Consider the following 16,267-nt stretch of genomic DNA (forward strand, 5'->3'; position numbering starts at 1 on the left):
AATCTCAAAATGCAAGCACTGGTAACCAAAATATGTATTGGAATGTGATATTCTTAAAGAAGGCAAATAATTTAATTTATTTAGAAATTGGCGGTACGATGAATTAATTTTCTTTTACGAACGACTATTTTGGTTAGCTTAAGTCACTCTGCCGTGTGTGTATATAAAAGAAGATTTCTCTCAACCCAGATTTCCAAGGTTGCGTTATAAAAGATTATCCAGTTAACTACACTAGTGCCGTATTAGCTTAAGTACAAATTTTGTTTATTTACGAGTATTTTATACTACTAAATAGCACCCAAAACTGTCTAGCGTACCAAGTTACCCACAAAAGAGCAAAATTGTTGGGCCACGCACCAAAATCATGCGCTCCAAGTGTTAAGTGATTCCTTTTTTTTCTTTTTCTAAGCTTTAGCAACTCTAAGTGGCATTTTATCGAACATCTCCTGCGCGGCGTGCACTTGCTCAGATATCACACAGTAACCCAAACTAGCATAATCCTTTGTGGACTTGAACGCTGCGTTTTAAAAAATCCTGACTATCTAATAAAGCCCTTTATCACATTCAAGCAATAATTAAACCACCAACACCGCTGTGGCATATTCCCAACATTCATTTGCGGCAAAGGGAATTATTGCAAATGCAAAGCTTAGCAGCGGCAGTGCGACCTCGTTTTGTACAATTCCTGAACCGTCCTTCGCTTAAACCGCTTAGCCTGAGAGCATTCTCGAGTTCATCGTCAGATTACGCCAATCAATCACGCGGTGGCATCCCTCGCTTCTTCTCCCAAGTCCTCCCTTCTTCAAAGGCAATTCTTTTGTCTCCTCTCTTGCATTCCATTTCCATACACATATACATGCCTCTAGCAATTGGACTCGTGGCATTATTACGTAGCTCTTTATAAATAATGCTTAAGTTGTGGATTAACCAGACTATATATATATGTGTTTTGCTGACAAATGGATAATGCAGGGAGGTATTGTGCGTGTAGAAGGAGATGAATTTTGGCACATGACGAAAGTTTTGCGGTTGAGTACTAATGATAGGTAAATGCATTTGATTTTGTTAATTAGTTTATTATATTGAAATAGTAAAAACTTTTTTTTAACTGTTTTAATGAAGATATTTACGATTTTCCAAATAATGATATGCAAGGGTAGAGCTTTTCAATGGGAAAGGGGGTTTGATAGAAGGTTGCATACAGAGAATTGATAGAACAGGACTTGATGTTGTGGCCTTAGAAGATCTGAAATTAGTTCTTCCTCAGCATACTCAATGGAATGTATTTGCAGCTTTTGGTAAGCGTTTGGTCGGCACTGTGATGAGAAAGTGAATTTGTTGTTGCATATTTGAACTTGATCCTGTTTAGGTACTCTTAAGGGTGGTCGTGCTGATTGGCTTGTTGAAAAATGCACGGTATGCCTTAAATATGTATTAAGTTGACGTTATCTTATTAGAGTGTGGATATGATATTTGTTTGTGCTTTTCTTGTTGCTTCTAATTATCAATGTCCTTTGTACTGTCATAGGAGCTGGGAGCTCAGAGTGTGACCCCTTTGCTGACAGAACATTCACCTTCAATCTCGGAAAATAGGGTAGACAGATTGGAACGTGTTATTTTAGCAGCAACGAAACAATGTAAACGATTACTCTTGAGCTGAGTTATAGACTTATAGTGACAATGGATTTCTGAGTTGCAATTTCTACTACGGCTTTATTGCTAATTCTGCTTTTGTATATGGAGGTTCAAGATGATCCCTAGTGTCTCTTCAATGAGGGGATGCCTAAAGTTGTTTGTTTTTCTTTTGTCTTATATTCTTTTCACCGTCGATGCAACTCTTTTAGGCCAACGTCTGCACGAAATGGTTTTGAATCCTCCAATGAAAATTGATGGCCTTCTACCTCTTGTAAGTTCTTCTCTCTTTTTTCACTTAATGGTTTATTAGTTATTTAGGATTTTGATTTACTGAATAAAAACCAGCTCGAAAGTGAATTGAACTTGAAGATACCTGGAATTTTTAGGTTATAAAATTAGATAGCATATTTATAGGTTACAGATTTATATACCATTGTTTATGAATTACTTAACCGTATCCAGTGCCATATTCTTGAATTATGGGGAATGGAATCTCTGAGAAATTCAGCTGTTGCTTCTTGGAACTATTGGGAATCTATTTTTGCTTGTAGTCTTGGTTTTGAATTTATCTTGTATGGTGTATTCTACAGGTTTCCCAGTCAAAGTTAGCTTTTGTTGCAATAGCAGAAGCTACTCCTCTTGTCACTGCATTGTCTTCATCAAGAAACGAATCTAGTGGGCTGATAATAGTAGGACCAGAAGGCGGTAAGTACACCTTGTTGTATGCAAAAGTTTGATGGAATTTAAGTTTTATAATTTTTCCATCTTGCCATATTTGAAAGGTACTAAGTATTTCTAACCATTACCTTGTACAAAGTCTGTAGCTATTTTTTTTTTTTGCTTGTGTTGTATTTCTGGCAGCATTTGTTGAGAAAATGCTTAAAATTTTTTTTCAAAATATTTGTTTTTCGAAATTTTTATGATAATAGTTCTTGTGGGCAATGAACATTGTTATTATTTCTGTTTATTTTGATATTTGTCACACACGGGTTTTCCTGCTGGTTGATCTGTCATTAGTATATTTTGTCAGTTTCTGTCGATCTGTGATTCTTTTGTTTGTTATTGGTTCTATAGACTTCACAGAGAAAGAGGTGAATAAGATAGTGGAAGCAGGTGCTACTGCTGTTGGTCTTGGGCCACATCGCTTGCGTGTTGAAACTGCAACAATAGCTCTCTTAGCAACTCTAATGTTATGTTCTGACTCGCAGCAAATGCCCATTCCTTAAGCACCCTTGGTGGTAAGACCTCTCTCTAGTCTCCTGTCTAGCTTTAAGTTTTTGAGTCTAAGGTGCATTTGGGATTGAGGTTGGACACAACATTAAAATGTTTGGCAAACATTTGCTGCTGTAGTTTGAAAGCTATATTGATATGATTTTTCACTTGTATGATGAAAACTATATTATATCATTAATAATTTTGTCAAAATTATTATTTAAAATTTATATTTATTACATATTATTAACTTTTATTTCACAGTTATAATTTTTTTTTTTTTTACAGCAGCTGTAGCTTAAAAGTTACAACACCTCAATCCCAAATAAGAACTAAGTTTTACTAGATAAGTGGCATGGTGTGATAATAAGTTGGACCAGCCAATGACAATCTTCATTTTTATGAGATTGAATCATAAATGAATACGCAATATATATATTTCACTACTTCAGTAGTGACTGGAATAGACATGGGCTGTGATTTGAATCATTTTCTAGATTGTGCTGTGATTTGCAAAATTGTCAATTCTAGGTTCTTTTACTTCTAATCCCTGCTGAGGCTCCTATTGCTGGATGCTTGTCTGCCATTGATCAATCAGTTAATCAGCTGTAGGTTTTGGATACGAAGGCTAGGCTTATTTATCTTCTTGGGCCAGATTTGTCTGTATATTTAAACATATCCTTGGCTTTGAGACTCATGAGACCACTGGTTGATAGGCCAGCATGGGACAGTGCGGGATGGCCCAATTTCTGTTCTTTTCCTACATTGTTATGATGTTGTTAGAAAATTAGAAAAAATATGTGCTGTAATTATATATTAGCTGTAAATTAGTCATCATTAGCTGTAACATAGCTATTTAGGTGCAAATCTATGTATTTTAGGAAAATCTACCTAGAAATTATTCTTTCCTTAAATCAGTGATTTAGTTTCCTGATTTAATGGTTTTATGTGTGCTGTAAATCTCTATAAAAGAACGATCTCAATGACAGAATAATTAATTCTGTGCAAACCTATTTTTCAAGTTGGTATCAGAGCCGGAAGAATATCTTGCCGGAATTCCTTTTTTCTTCCTTTTGATCCCTGCACCCTAAAACCATGTCTGACTCTTCATCCAATTCCAGTATTGTCCCTCAATCCTCTATGAACAATCCTAGTAGCACAGATGTTTCAAAAATCAGTGCTACCTCCTCAGAATCTCATTCTGTACAAATCATCACAATTCGTTTGAATGGTGACAATTTTCTGAGATGGTCTCAGTCAGTTAGGATGTATATTAGAGGGCGTGGAAAAATGGGCTATTTGACTGGTGAAAAGAAGGCTCCTGCAGTGGATGATCCGGCCTATGTTACATGGGATGCCGAGAATTCCATGGTGATGACGTGGCTTGTGAATTCAATGGAAGAAGATATTAGCTCTAATTATATGTGCTATCCAACAGCACAAGAACTTTGGGAGAATGTAAATCAGATGTATTCTGATCTCGGAAATCAATCACAGATTTTTGAGTTGATCCTCAAACTCGGAGAGATGCGACAAGGGGAGCACAATGTCACAAAATATTTTAATTCCTTAAAGCGGATTTGGCAAGACCTTGACCTTTTCAACACCTATGAGTGGAAATCTCCTGAGGATGCTCAACATCACAAAAAGACTGTAGAGGATGGCCGCATTTTTAAGTTTTTGGCTGGACTGAATGTCGAGTTTGATGAGGTGAGGGGGAGAATTATTGGAAGACAGCCCCTACCTTCAATTGGTGACGTTTTTTCAGAGGTCAGAAGAGAGGAGAGTCGGAGGAATGTGATGCTTGGCAAGAAGGGAACTGGGGTTGCTGAAGGTTCTGCCCTGGTCTGCCCTGGTCTCCATGACTGGAAGCAAGGCTCCTATTTTGCAACGCAAATCTGATGAAAAACAACAAGTTAGGTGTGATTTTTGTCATAAGCCTCGCCCTACCCGTGAGACCTGCTGGAAAATTCATGGGAAACCTGCAAATTGGAAAGGGAAAGCTGGCCGAGCCAACCCTACTGCCAATGAGGTTGAGACCAGCCCCTTCACCAAAGAGCAGATGGAGCATCTTCTTGCACCGTTAAAATTTGATTCGGTACCCAATGTTCCTAGTGTTTCTGTGGCACACACAGGTAATAAATTCTATGCTCTATCTTGTCAATTTAAATCTGCTCCATGGATAATAGATTCAGGAGCATCCGACCATATGACCAATTCCTTACATTTGTTTGAAACTTTTTCACCATGTCCCGAAAATAAGAAGGTTAGGATAGCCGATGGTAATCTCTCACCAATTGTAGGACTAGGCCTTATAAAACTTTCTGAAAGAGTAGATCTTAAATCTGTTCTCTATGTCCCTAAACTTGTTTGTAATCTCTTGTCAGTTAGCAAACTATCTAGAGACTCTAACTGTTCTGTTATTTTCTATGAATCCTATTGCATTTTTCAGGACCGGAGCTCGGGGAAGACGATTGGCAGTGCTAGGATGATTAATGGTCTCTATTATTTCGAGGATAAATTTCTTAGTAATAAAATAGTTCAAGGGCTAAGTAGTATTAGTTCTTTATCTGCTCGTGATCAAATAATGGTTTGGCATTGTCGTTTAGGCCACCCAAGTTTTCCTTATTTAAAACATTTATTTCCAGTGCTATTTAAAGGGATTGATCCTTCATCATTTCAATGTGAGAGTTGTTTAATGGCAAAAAGTCAAAGAAAATCTTATATTCCAAAACCTTATCATGCTTCAAGACCGTTTTATTTATTCCACAGTGATGTTTAGGGTCCTTCAAAAGTGACCACAATTTCTGGAAAAAAATGGTTTGTGACTTTTATTGACGATCATACACGTCTGTGTTGGGTTTACTTAATGAGAGAAAAATCTGATGTAGAACAGATTTTTAAAGAATTTTATAGGATGATTGAAACTCAGTTTCAAACAAAAATTAGTATTTTGAGATCTGACAACGGAACAGAGTATTTTAATAAAGTTTTGAAAACTTTTTTAAATGAACAAGGAATTTTACATCAATCCTCTTGTTCCGACACACCTGAACAAAATGGCATTGCTGAGCGTAAGAACAAGCACTTGTTAGAAGTAGCTAGAGCCATGATATTTTATATGAATGTTCCAAAGTATCTATGGGGTGATGCTATACTGACAGCTTCGTATCTTATTAACAGGATGCCTACCAAAGTTTTACAATATATCACCCCGTTGGATTGCTTAAAAAAGGTATTCCCAGAATCTAGAATCAATTCTGACTTACCTTTGAAAATATTTGGCTGCACAGCATATGTGCACACTCCAAAGAGGCTAAGGTCTAAATTAGATCCAAGAGCTGAAAAATGTGTTTTTATAGGGTATGCACCCAATAAAAAAGGTTACAAATGCTTTAATCCCTTTACAAAACGTTTTTTTGTCACTATGGATGTTTCTTTCATGGAAAACACATCATACTTTACCAAAAATTTGCTTCAGGGGGAGAAGGTAGTTGAACCAAATTTTTGGGAAATTGCTGAACCCTTACCTAGCACACTACTTGATACCTTTTTTGAAAAAAAAACCTTGGAAACTAGGCCTAAAGAAATCGAATCTGACATTGGTCTGACAGAAAAAGAAATACTACGAATGGAAAAAAATAGAAACAATCTTGAGCCTGTGGTTTATTCTAGGAAAGGTGTCCTTAGAGGTGGTAGAGACCAGGCCATTATCCAAGCACCTGGTCAACCGGAAGCCCTAAGCAATGGTCATCCAAATGCCTCAGGTAATCCTTCTTCTGTTCCTCCTCTTCTTTTCCTATTAATGACTTAAACTTACCATTACGATCAGATTCTAGGGAAGCGAACTCTGCACCTGAATCTATTTTGGAACTAGCCCCTGTTATTCTTGAACAGAATCTTAATCTTGACCTCCCCATTGCCCTTAGAAAAGGAACCCGAACATGTACCAAACATCCTATTGCCAAATATATTTCCTATCAAAACCTTTCTGACAATTATAGAGCTTTCACTACAAACATTTCAAAACTTGTTGTGCCTAGAAATATTCAAGAAGCACTTGGTGATCCAAATTGGAGGTTGGCTGTGTTTGAAGAGATGAATGCCTTGAAGAAGAATGATACTTGGGAGATGGTAGAATTACCGAATGGAAAAAAGGTTGTGGGGTGCAAATGGGTGTTTACTATCAAGAGTAAGGCAGATGGGAGTGTCGAGAGATACAAAGCCCGTCTTGTTGCAAAAGGTTTTACTCAAACCTATGGGATAGATTACCAAAAGACCTTTGCTCCGGTAGCTAAAATCAACTCAATTAGGGTCCTGTTGTCTCTTGCTGTTAATTCTAATTGGCCCTTACACCAATTGGACGTTAAAAATGCTTTCCTTAATGGAGACCTTGAGGAGGAGGTATATATGAGTTCCCCACCAGGCTTTGAAGAAAGGTATGGAAATGGGAGAGTGTGCAGATTGAAGAAGTCCTTGTATGGACTTAAACAGTCACCAAGAGCTTGGTTTGAGCGCTTTGGCAAGGTGATTAAGCGCTATGCATATATTCAAAGTCAAGCTGATCATACAATGTTTTACAAGCATTCAAATGATGGTAAAATAGCTATCTTGATAGTTTACGTGGATGATATCGTGTTAACTGGGGATGATTGTGATGAGCTAGCAAAGTTAAAAAAGAAACTGGCTGAGGAGTTTGAGATTAAAGATCTCGGGGCATTAAAATACTTTCTTGGGATGGAGTTTGCTAGATCTAGAGAAGGCATTTCTGTAAATCAGAAGAAGTATGTTATCGACTTGTTAAACGAGACAGGTATGCTAGGGTGTAAACCTGCTGAAACCCCTATAGAGCCTAATGTGAAACTGCAACCTGCAGAAGCTGAGAATGTGAAGATTAGGGAGCATTATCAGAGACTTGTTGGGAGATTGATTTATCTATCCCATACACGCCCAGATATATCCTTCTCTGTTAGTATGGTTAGCCAATTTATGCATGCCCCAGGACCGGCACACTTTGAAGCTGTCTACAGAATTTTAAAGTATCTAAAAGGGACACCAGGCAAAGGACTTCTGTTTAAGCCACAAGGACACTTGCAGATTGAAGCCTACACAGACGCAGATTGGGCTGGAAGCATAGTAGACCGAAGATCCACTTTTGGATACTGTTCATTTGTAGGTGGTAATTTGGTTACATGGAGAAGCAAGAAACAGAATGTGGTAGCTAGGAGCAGTGCTGAGGCTGAATTTAGAGCTGTAGCCCATGGTATTTGTGAGATCATGTGGATTAGGAGGCTGCTGGAAGAGTTAAAAGCGACAAAATCATCTCCTATGAAGTTGTACTGTGACAACAAGGCAGCAATCTCAATAGCACACAATCCAGTCCTTCATGACCGCACAAAACATGTGGAGATTGACAAGCATTTCATCAAGGAGAAGATAGATAATGGATTGGTTCATATGGAGCACATTCCTACTGGAGGACAAGTGGCTGATGTCTTTACCAAAGGACTACACACAAAACAGTTCAATTTTCTAGTTGGCAAGCTGGCTATGGAGCATATCTTCAAACCAGCTTGAGGGGGAGTGTTAGAAAATTAGAAAAAATATGTGCTGTAATTATATATTAGCTGTAAATTAGTCATCATTAGCTGTAACATAGCTATTTAGGTGCAAATCTATGTATTTTAAGAAAATCTACCTAGAAATTATTCTTTCCTTAAATCAGTGATTTAGTTTCCTGATTTAATGGTTTTATTTGTGCTGTAAATCTCTATAAAAGAACGATCTCAATGACAGAATAATTAATTCTGTGCAAACCTATTTTTCAAGTGATGTTAAACTAAAAGTAAATAGGTTTTGGATAAAATCAGATCCAAATACTGGAACATAGTCAAGATTGAGCAAGTATTGTTTCCTCAGGTTTGGCTACCTTAATGTGTACCGTACAGTACTGATGGGGGTTAAGTTTTGTTGTTTGTTCATAATCAATTGAAATTTTTGAGATGCCGGTCAAGTTTGGAATATGGTCAAAATCAGAACATTTATGAAAATCAAAGTTTATTTAACTGGATTTTGAGATATATTGTCCAATGCAATGAACTCGTTGTTCGTACTACTTTTTGATCAAATTCCCTATGTTGAAGTTTGAATATTGAACATGGACTCGACTAGCTTACAGAATCTGTAAGCTACAGCTGCAGCATCAGCCGTTGGATGTGGTTGGATGTGGAGTGAGAAATTAAACCATAGAAAATGGGACGGTGGGATGACGGGAGATGTTAGGTACAGAATCTGTACCATAGGCAGGTCCTATTGAACATACATGCAGTCTAAGTTTTCTTAGAAAAAGATCTTTATCTTACCAACCATATTTTGAGATATATTCTCCAATGCAATGAACTGCTTGTTCGTACCACTTTTAGTGATCAAATTCCCTACGTTGAAGTTTGAAAATTGAACATACTTGAAGTCTTAAGTTTTCTTCAAATCTCCATTATTGTACTATTTATTGTTAAAGCAAATGAATTTTGACTTTTATTTTTGCATTTCTTTAAATTTAGAACCCGTACATATTGCTGATGCAGGACTTAGGTGGAGTTCTCTCTCAGTGAATTTTGACTGCGCTTGCTGAACTTTTTCCAAAGGTGGATCAGTGCTGGAGAATCTTTTTTTGGTGACACAAGGTAATCCAAGTAACCAAACTGTTTATTTCTCCGCTAATTTGTCTAATAAGGTTATTAGCTTTGTCTTACTCAAAACTTACATTTTGCTGTACAAAATATATATCATTAATGTAAGTTTAGTTTTCATCTTTTCCTTAAAACTTTTACATGAGCAAATTGCCTGCAGCTGGTTGTAGACTTGTAGTTCAGGTTCACAGGTGTATTGCCACAAACCACAGGATACCCTCATGTTCACATAGTTTGAACTCTAGACCTCCCGTTCTATCCAAAGAGATCTTACCAGTTAAATTAACTAGCAATCACATATTATGCTCATTCCGTGTTTATGTGCACTGTTAATGTCGTGTTTGAATCTGAATTTTGAAAAATATTTCTGGACCTTTCTCTGAAATGCAGATTTCAATCAAATACTGTCATTTTCTTGCTTTCCTACTCACCAATCTCTCTCTCATTGATTGTAGACTTTTTGGGTGCAACTGGGAAACGAATTGTACTGGGGAGGTTCCTTCCGCATCTGCAGAGAATTTCATTTATAAATTTATCACTAGTCAACCAAATCTAGGTCTTTGACTCTTTGAACATTGAAGCCTCACCATATTTATTTATGGGATGTGACTAAGGTGTAAAAGCTGTACCATACATCTACTGTGCTTTTTGTTATTGGTAATAATTTATTATTTGTTACGAACAATTAAAAACTGATGGCGGATGCACGAGAAATTTTAGAATACATCAGAGACACCACGTTAGTCATATAATAAGTAAATGATATTATGATATGTATGTATTTAGTTTGAAAAATCATTATATAAATGGTGATTAAATTAAATTTAACTACACATGACATGTATTTATTAATTAGTTGTAATATATCAAAGATATTATAGAATTTCTTTGGATGCACGGTGCACCTGATGCATCGTAATAAGACCCTTATTTATGTATCCTAATAGCAATTATCATTCAATATAAAAATGACATGTTTTTGACTTGGTGGTTCTCTAAGTCTTGCGTCGCTTAATATTATTATTTATTTTACAAAACTTTTCTCTCAGCGGTTTGCTACAAATGCAGTCGATGCATAAAACTAATGGTCACATGAAACAACCACGTTTGCGCAGGGGCCCCGAAGTTTTCTGAAGTGTCTTTCGAATTTGATTCATTTCACACGTGTAACAATTTTTTTTTTCCCCGGATTTTTGACTTTCGATGGTTTCCCATTGGTTTTTATCATGACAAAATTATTTCTTTTGCATCACTCACCATTGAGGTCAAGACAAACTAATCTTACCTTTTGAATCTCTTGGTGATTGTCATTTCCTTTTCGAATATTTTTGTGTATTATATTTTACGAGAGTAATTTTTCTTTAAATTTGAGAGTAAATTTATCATTCATTGAGCTAATATTCGGACAGGCTGCTTACATAAATAAAAATAAAACTTATTTTCAATATGAGCCGGATTTTAATGAAAACCAGTGTTATATGTAATGTACCCTCAAAAGGACAACCCTTGTTTTCCCTTTTTGAGTTATACAGCAGAATGAGAAATATGAGCGACTATTTTTTTTAAAAGTATTTTTCTCTTTAAAAAGGAAAAGATTTTCTCCAAAGCTACTTATTTTTTTTTTCAGATAACAAAAATTAGAAAACAATATACGTATTATGTTGTAGATGAAATTGCAAATAAAATAATTTGATAGCATAAACATTTTAGCAGATACAATATTTACAAAATCAACATCTTCTAATCGTCCGAAACAGGAAGCTAAGCAGTCACCACAAATCCTATTTTAATCATTTGAGCACTTCACCCCTTACGTGGGTATGTGTATGTTGCACGTGTGTCCATTTACTTTTGTTTCGATATGTGTGGATTGAATTGATGACCATTTCTGATAAAACAAAAATCCAAAATATGGGAGGGTGATGGGTTCACATCACATGTGAAATTATTCTTGTCTTATCATTTTTATATTTCATAAAAAACCAATTTATGCATAAAGTGCAGACCAGCCAATTAAAAAATTTAAATATGTTTTTATGCGATACATGCTACTTCTAAAATGTTTAAGGTTGGTTTTATATATATAAAAAAAAAATCACTTAAAAATAAACACCATTCTCAAATATTCATACAAAATCCCGATATTTCATTAAAGCACGTAAAAGGGTTGTGGGTAAAGACTGTTATTCATCGTTGAAGTCGCTTTCGAAAGGGCACTAATTATGAATATTTATGTCCTCTCTTTTTTTTTTTTTTTTTTAACAACGAGGTATCATGGGAAGAGCTCCAATTATGAGAGACACCTTTAAGCCCCTACCACAACTCAGACTAGAAGTTCCTACTCGAACCGGGAGGCACAGGTTCTCCCAATAAAGACGACTTTCTTGCGATTCGAACTGAAGAGCAAACCCAGTCAAACTACTTAAGGGGACTCCATTACCAATGGAGCCAACACTTTGTTGGTCATGTCCTCTCTTTTATTGTGTGAATGGCAGACTTTTGTTTTAGATTCAAATAGCTGAAACGTAAACCAACTTGTAATTGTCAATGACGGAGCATCAAATTTCTTTCCCAACCAACTTTTCGTTTGTTTGAATCATTATCTCATTCTTTTTTAAAAATAAATAATTAAGAAATCATCATCTTAATTAATCGTGCTCAAATCTCCATTCTGACTCTATTTGATGTAATTTTTTAAATAAAACTTTATTTAAGTAGTGCTTTACCAAAAATATTTTTTAATTATTTTATTGTTAATAAAATCTTTTATTAAAAATTATAAAATTATTTTCATAGACAATTTTTTTCAAAATTACATTATGAAAAAAATAAAATAAGATTGTTGAGTAAGTAAACGATATTTTAAATATTTTAATATTTCAAAAAAAATTTCAATCTTTACTCTTAAAAGTCGAAAATTTAAATATTTACTAGTAGATACGAAATATCGTATTTAATTTTCAGAAGCTCTATTAAAAAAATAACAACACAAAAATTAAAAAAAAAACTTATGAAATTAAATAAATACTTATGATTATTGGATAAGTCATACTAAAAAGTAGCTTAACCAAAATTTCAAATATTTCACTATTATTCCATATACGCATTTGTTATATTACATCTAAAGTTTAACGAAAGTTTAAACACACATAATTATAACATAGTCTTTGGTTTGTAAAATCTTTACTTAATAAAGGTGAAAGAAGAAATACTTAGAAAACCCGAACGTTTATTCCTCCAAGATAGAGGAAGGATTTTTTTATATCACGCTAACCATGGCCTAGATAGGTGATATGTATCTGCTCAATTAATAAGCCATTACTTGAGTTTGTAGTCAAATTTGGGCCAAAATTTTCTATTTAGTGTTGGCTCCCATTGTTGCTTTGGAACGTTGAATTGTCAGAGTCAATCGTGCCAACAATGGAAAAATAAAACTAAAAAAGGAAGAAAATTAGTTTTATGGTTAATATTCAATCATATGAAATGTCAAACTTAAATTGATATATATATCTTATCTCCTAATTTGCCTTGGGCAAAAGTGGAGAAACTCACCATATGGATCATAAACAATTATAGCAATACCAAGAATGGTAGCATTTGTTTCTCAACATCTTTTGCAGACAAACATATTTCATGAGATATTGCGTGCCACAAATAAGTGTACAAAATGATAGAAATAGACCCATTATTTGCTGCTAATATCTGTCGCATAAATTTATAACGTAATTAATTTGATAAGGATTAAAAAAATTAAGTATTTTTATTAATTTAATTTGTATAAAAGTTACAATTTTGTTTTAACTTAAGTATCTGGTGTGGTGAAAGATCAAAAAGGATAAACTCTATTAACACTATATGCATTTACGGATAACACACGTAGCCACGTGAAATTTTAACTAAGCAAATTACTATTTTAATTTTATTTATTAATCAAATATTAGAGTGGGAATCCCGGGATTAGGAGTGTGGAGTGAGATGAAAGTAAGTTGTTTGCTTGCATTGGAATGGGTGTATGAAACCATAATCAGAATCTAATTTATATGTTTATTTTATCTTGAGTTGGGAGTAAATTGTTTTAAATTATAATTTTACCCTTATTTAAAGAATTGTAGCTTTTACTTACAAAAATTAATAAATAATATATTTGATAAATAATATATTTATTTTATTACATTTGTAAGTTAATAATAATTATTAATATTCTTAATTGTGTAAATATAAATTTTTTATTAATTTTAATTATGTAAATTAAAAATTATTGATAAGAGCAATACAAATGAAATATTATTATTATTAATATATACAAAATTAATATTTTCTTAGAATAAACTATTGATTATCATTAATTATTAATATTAAAAAATATAATATTATTATTTTTAAGTAATTTTAACTTAGAATCAATGTAAATTATTATTTTAAATAAATATAATAATATTATATTTAAATAAGTTTAATATTATTATTTTTAACAATTTTATTTATAAAATAATATACTAATATTATTTAAATAAATATGATGTTATTTATTTTATTTTATTAAATATAATTATTTTAAATTTAATAAAATAAAGATTAAAAAAAAAGAATAGGTGAGAGTGGATCTCTCCCATGGGAGTGGGGGACTCCTTACTCCAAAAAATGGGTGAAGGCCACAAAATTAAATTCTCACTCCTTTCTTAAAATATGTAAATAAATATTAAAATATAAAGAATTTGCATTCTTTGCTCCCACTCTAATAAGTAAATATAAGATATATGCATTTACAGATAAGACACGCAGCCATGTGAAATTTTAACTTAGCATATTACTCTTATTTTTTTATTTATTAACCAAATATTTTTTATATGTATTTCTTAGCCAAATTAACCGTTATACAATTAAACCGGAGATGATTTAACTACGAGTTAAAAGTGGGTTGACTTGAGAAGCTCCTGATTTTGTGATAATTATTTGGATTTGATTTCGTGAACTAAACTAGTTATATTAGATAAGAACAAATGATTTGATTCTACGCTACACGGTTCATGATAAACATTCGTCTTATAAAATGAGCGGTTAAGATGTTATGATCAACCTTAAAGTTAATGTTAAAAAGAAATTAGAAAAAGAAAAAAGGAGTTGTGTATTGTATGACCGTCAGTCAGACAAGTTCTTTTGAGGAAGATGGACACTTCAAGTACACTCAATCATAACCCAATCACAGAAGTCAGAAAAGGACGGTGAGTGGCAAACTGGAGATTATCACAAAAACTAACCCCATATTTCTAAATCTCAGTCGATAAAGACCCACAAAACTATGACCCAAGAACGAAAGAAATCAAACCAAATCCAAGCAGAAGCAAAAGCGAAAGCGAAAACTAAAAACACAAAGCAGAAGCAAGTTTTTTTTTTCCTATCCTCAAAGCACAAAATCACAAAATGCTAGATTTATAACACCAAAAACCCAAGAAGGCAATCACTCCCCACCACTTTTTGTGTTCATATTGTTTTCTGATCAAACCCAAAATGGCAATAAACCAGCTGGAGAATTTGGTGGAGTCGATCAAATCGAAAGTGAGAGCCTTGAAGAAAAAGAAGAACAAACCCTACATCAAAATGGACAAAAGCTCAAGTGTTAAAGTTGAGATCCGCAGCAGAAAAGCAAAAAAGCTCATTGACAAAACTCTTCAGGTTGCTGATCGCCCTGGCAAGCGTAGCATACAATAACTTGAGTCTTTTCTAATTTGTATGTGTAGGTATACAATATATTTTGTGTTATCATTTTTTTTGGTTTTGTCTGTGCATGTTTGTTGTGCAAGCTGATTCCGTGTTATAGAAATGGAACCGTTTCAGATTTGCAACAGTTTTTACAAAAGCACTTTCATTATTAATGCTTTCTCTCTTAATGGCTAATGAATCTTTAATGAAATGGGTTCTTCTCTTCTTCTTAGAAACCTCTATCAAGAATAAAAATTAAAAATTAAAAGTATTTTTAAAAAATTGTCAATTGACAAATAATAGGTCACATAAATTATGACAATTTATTTTTTTCAAAATTTGGGATTCTGAGAGAGAGAGAGAGAGATAGATGAAGTAGTGATCATGGCTTCTAAAAATATATTGCATGTAGACAAGTGCACATATGTTCTCAGATGTGTTTGAATCTTGATATTATTTCTGTACGCTCAACACATGGTTTTCTAGGTGCTGTTTAACTTTGACCCCGATATAAGTATTTTTGGGATGGGTTCAAAATTTTCTGTTCAAAAAATTTGAAATTGAACTTGAACCTTTGCTCGAACTAATTCTATTAAGTTAAAATAATGCTAATATTACAAGCGAATTATAAAAAAATGGGTTGTTTTGTAGACACACGTTTCTTTTTAATAATCATAACCACTGACAATAGGATATGCCAAGTTGGTCGTACCAAATTTTCTGGCAATTAAATTGATACTACCAGATTTTCCGGCAGGTGGTAAAGACTGAAACGGAAGAGCATCTAGTCTAAGAACTATCGAAAGCACGTTAGATTTTTATGGCTTTTGGCCAAAAGATCCGAATTTGAAGCAATTTGATAACCAATTCATATGAAATTGGAAGCACTATTTAATTAGATAACTATTAAAAAGAATACATAATCAGCACTATTGACCTTCTTTTGGTGCCGGGAATTGCTGATACATTCGTTTTCTGGCTAGAATTTAATTGGACGCAATAAATTGCTCTTCAGAGCTTCCAGGTTGGTC

At 33.9% G+C, this 16,267-nt stretch overlaps 2 protein-coding genes across 4 annotated transcripts; both read left to right on the forward strand.

Annotated features, from left to right (window-relative positions):
• Nucleotides 1-201: 201 nt before the first annotated feature.
• LOC102624062 (uncharacterized) lies at nt 202-10,214 on the forward strand. Of its 3 annotated transcripts, none has more exons than XR_371523.4 (10): nt 204-808; nt 973-1,046; nt 1,156-1,298; nt 1,370-1,416; nt 1,529-1,637; nt 1,845-1,906; nt 2,226-2,340; nt 2,710-2,873; nt 9,432-9,530; nt 9,992-10,214. XR_371523.4 is itself a non-coding variant. In XM_006486828.4 (9 exons), the coding sequence occupies exons 1-8, from the start codon at nt 641-643 to the stop codon at nt 2,859-2,861; spliced, it is 870 nt and encodes a 289-aa protein (XP_006486891.2). In that variant the 5' UTR covers nt 202-640; the 3' UTR covers nt 2,862-2,873; nt 3,379-4,165. The 3 variants fall into 3 exon arrangements, 1 of the variants encoding a protein (XP_006486891.2); XR_003066705.2 differs by having other exon boundaries at nt 753-808; nt 1,161-1,298; XM_006486828.4 differs by lacking the exons at nt 9,432-9,530; nt 9,992-10,214 and adding an exon at nt 3,379-4,165 and having other exon boundaries at nt 202-808.
• A 4,613-nt stretch (nt 10,215-14,827) lies between these two features.
• On the forward strand, nt 14,828-15,381 carry LOC102624530 (hypothetical protein). Its single transcript, XM_006486829.4, has one exon. The coding sequence runs from the start codon at nt 15,045-15,047 to the stop codon at nt 15,243-15,245; it is 201 nt and encodes a 66-aa protein (XP_006486892.1). The 5' UTR covers nt 14,828-15,044; the 3' UTR covers nt 15,246-15,381.
• The last annotated feature ends 886 nt before the right edge of the window (nt 15,382-16,267 follow it).

This window comes from Citrus sinensis, chromosome 8, assembly GCF_022201045.2.
Source record: "Citrus sinensis cultivar Valencia sweet orange chromosome 8, DVS_A1.0, whole genome shotgun sequence".
NCBI classification, from domain to species: Eukaryota; Viridiplantae; Streptophyta; class Magnoliopsida; order Sapindales; family Rutaceae; genus Citrus; species Citrus sinensis.

What these genes read in the sequence shown, in the direction of transcription:
- LOC102624062 (XM_006486828.4), top strand. Translation starts at nt 641, where the DNA reads ATGCAAAGCTTAGCAGCGGCAGTGCGACCTCGTTTTGTACAATTCCTG. An exon ending in GAATGTATTTGCAGCTTTTG is followed by an intron (nt 1,299 to 1,369) that starts GTAAGCGTTTGG and finishes GATCCTGTTTAG; the next exon opens with GTACTCTTAAGGGTGGTCGT. An exon ending in GGCTTGTTGAAAAATGCACG is followed by an intron (nt 1,417 to 1,528) that starts GTATGCCTTAAA and finishes GTACTGTCATAG; the next exon opens with GAGCTGGGAGCTCAGAGTGT.
- LOC102624530 (XM_006486829.4), top strand. Translation starts at nt 15,045, where the DNA reads ATGGCAATAAACCAGCTGGAGAATTTGGTGGAGTCGATCAAATCGAAA.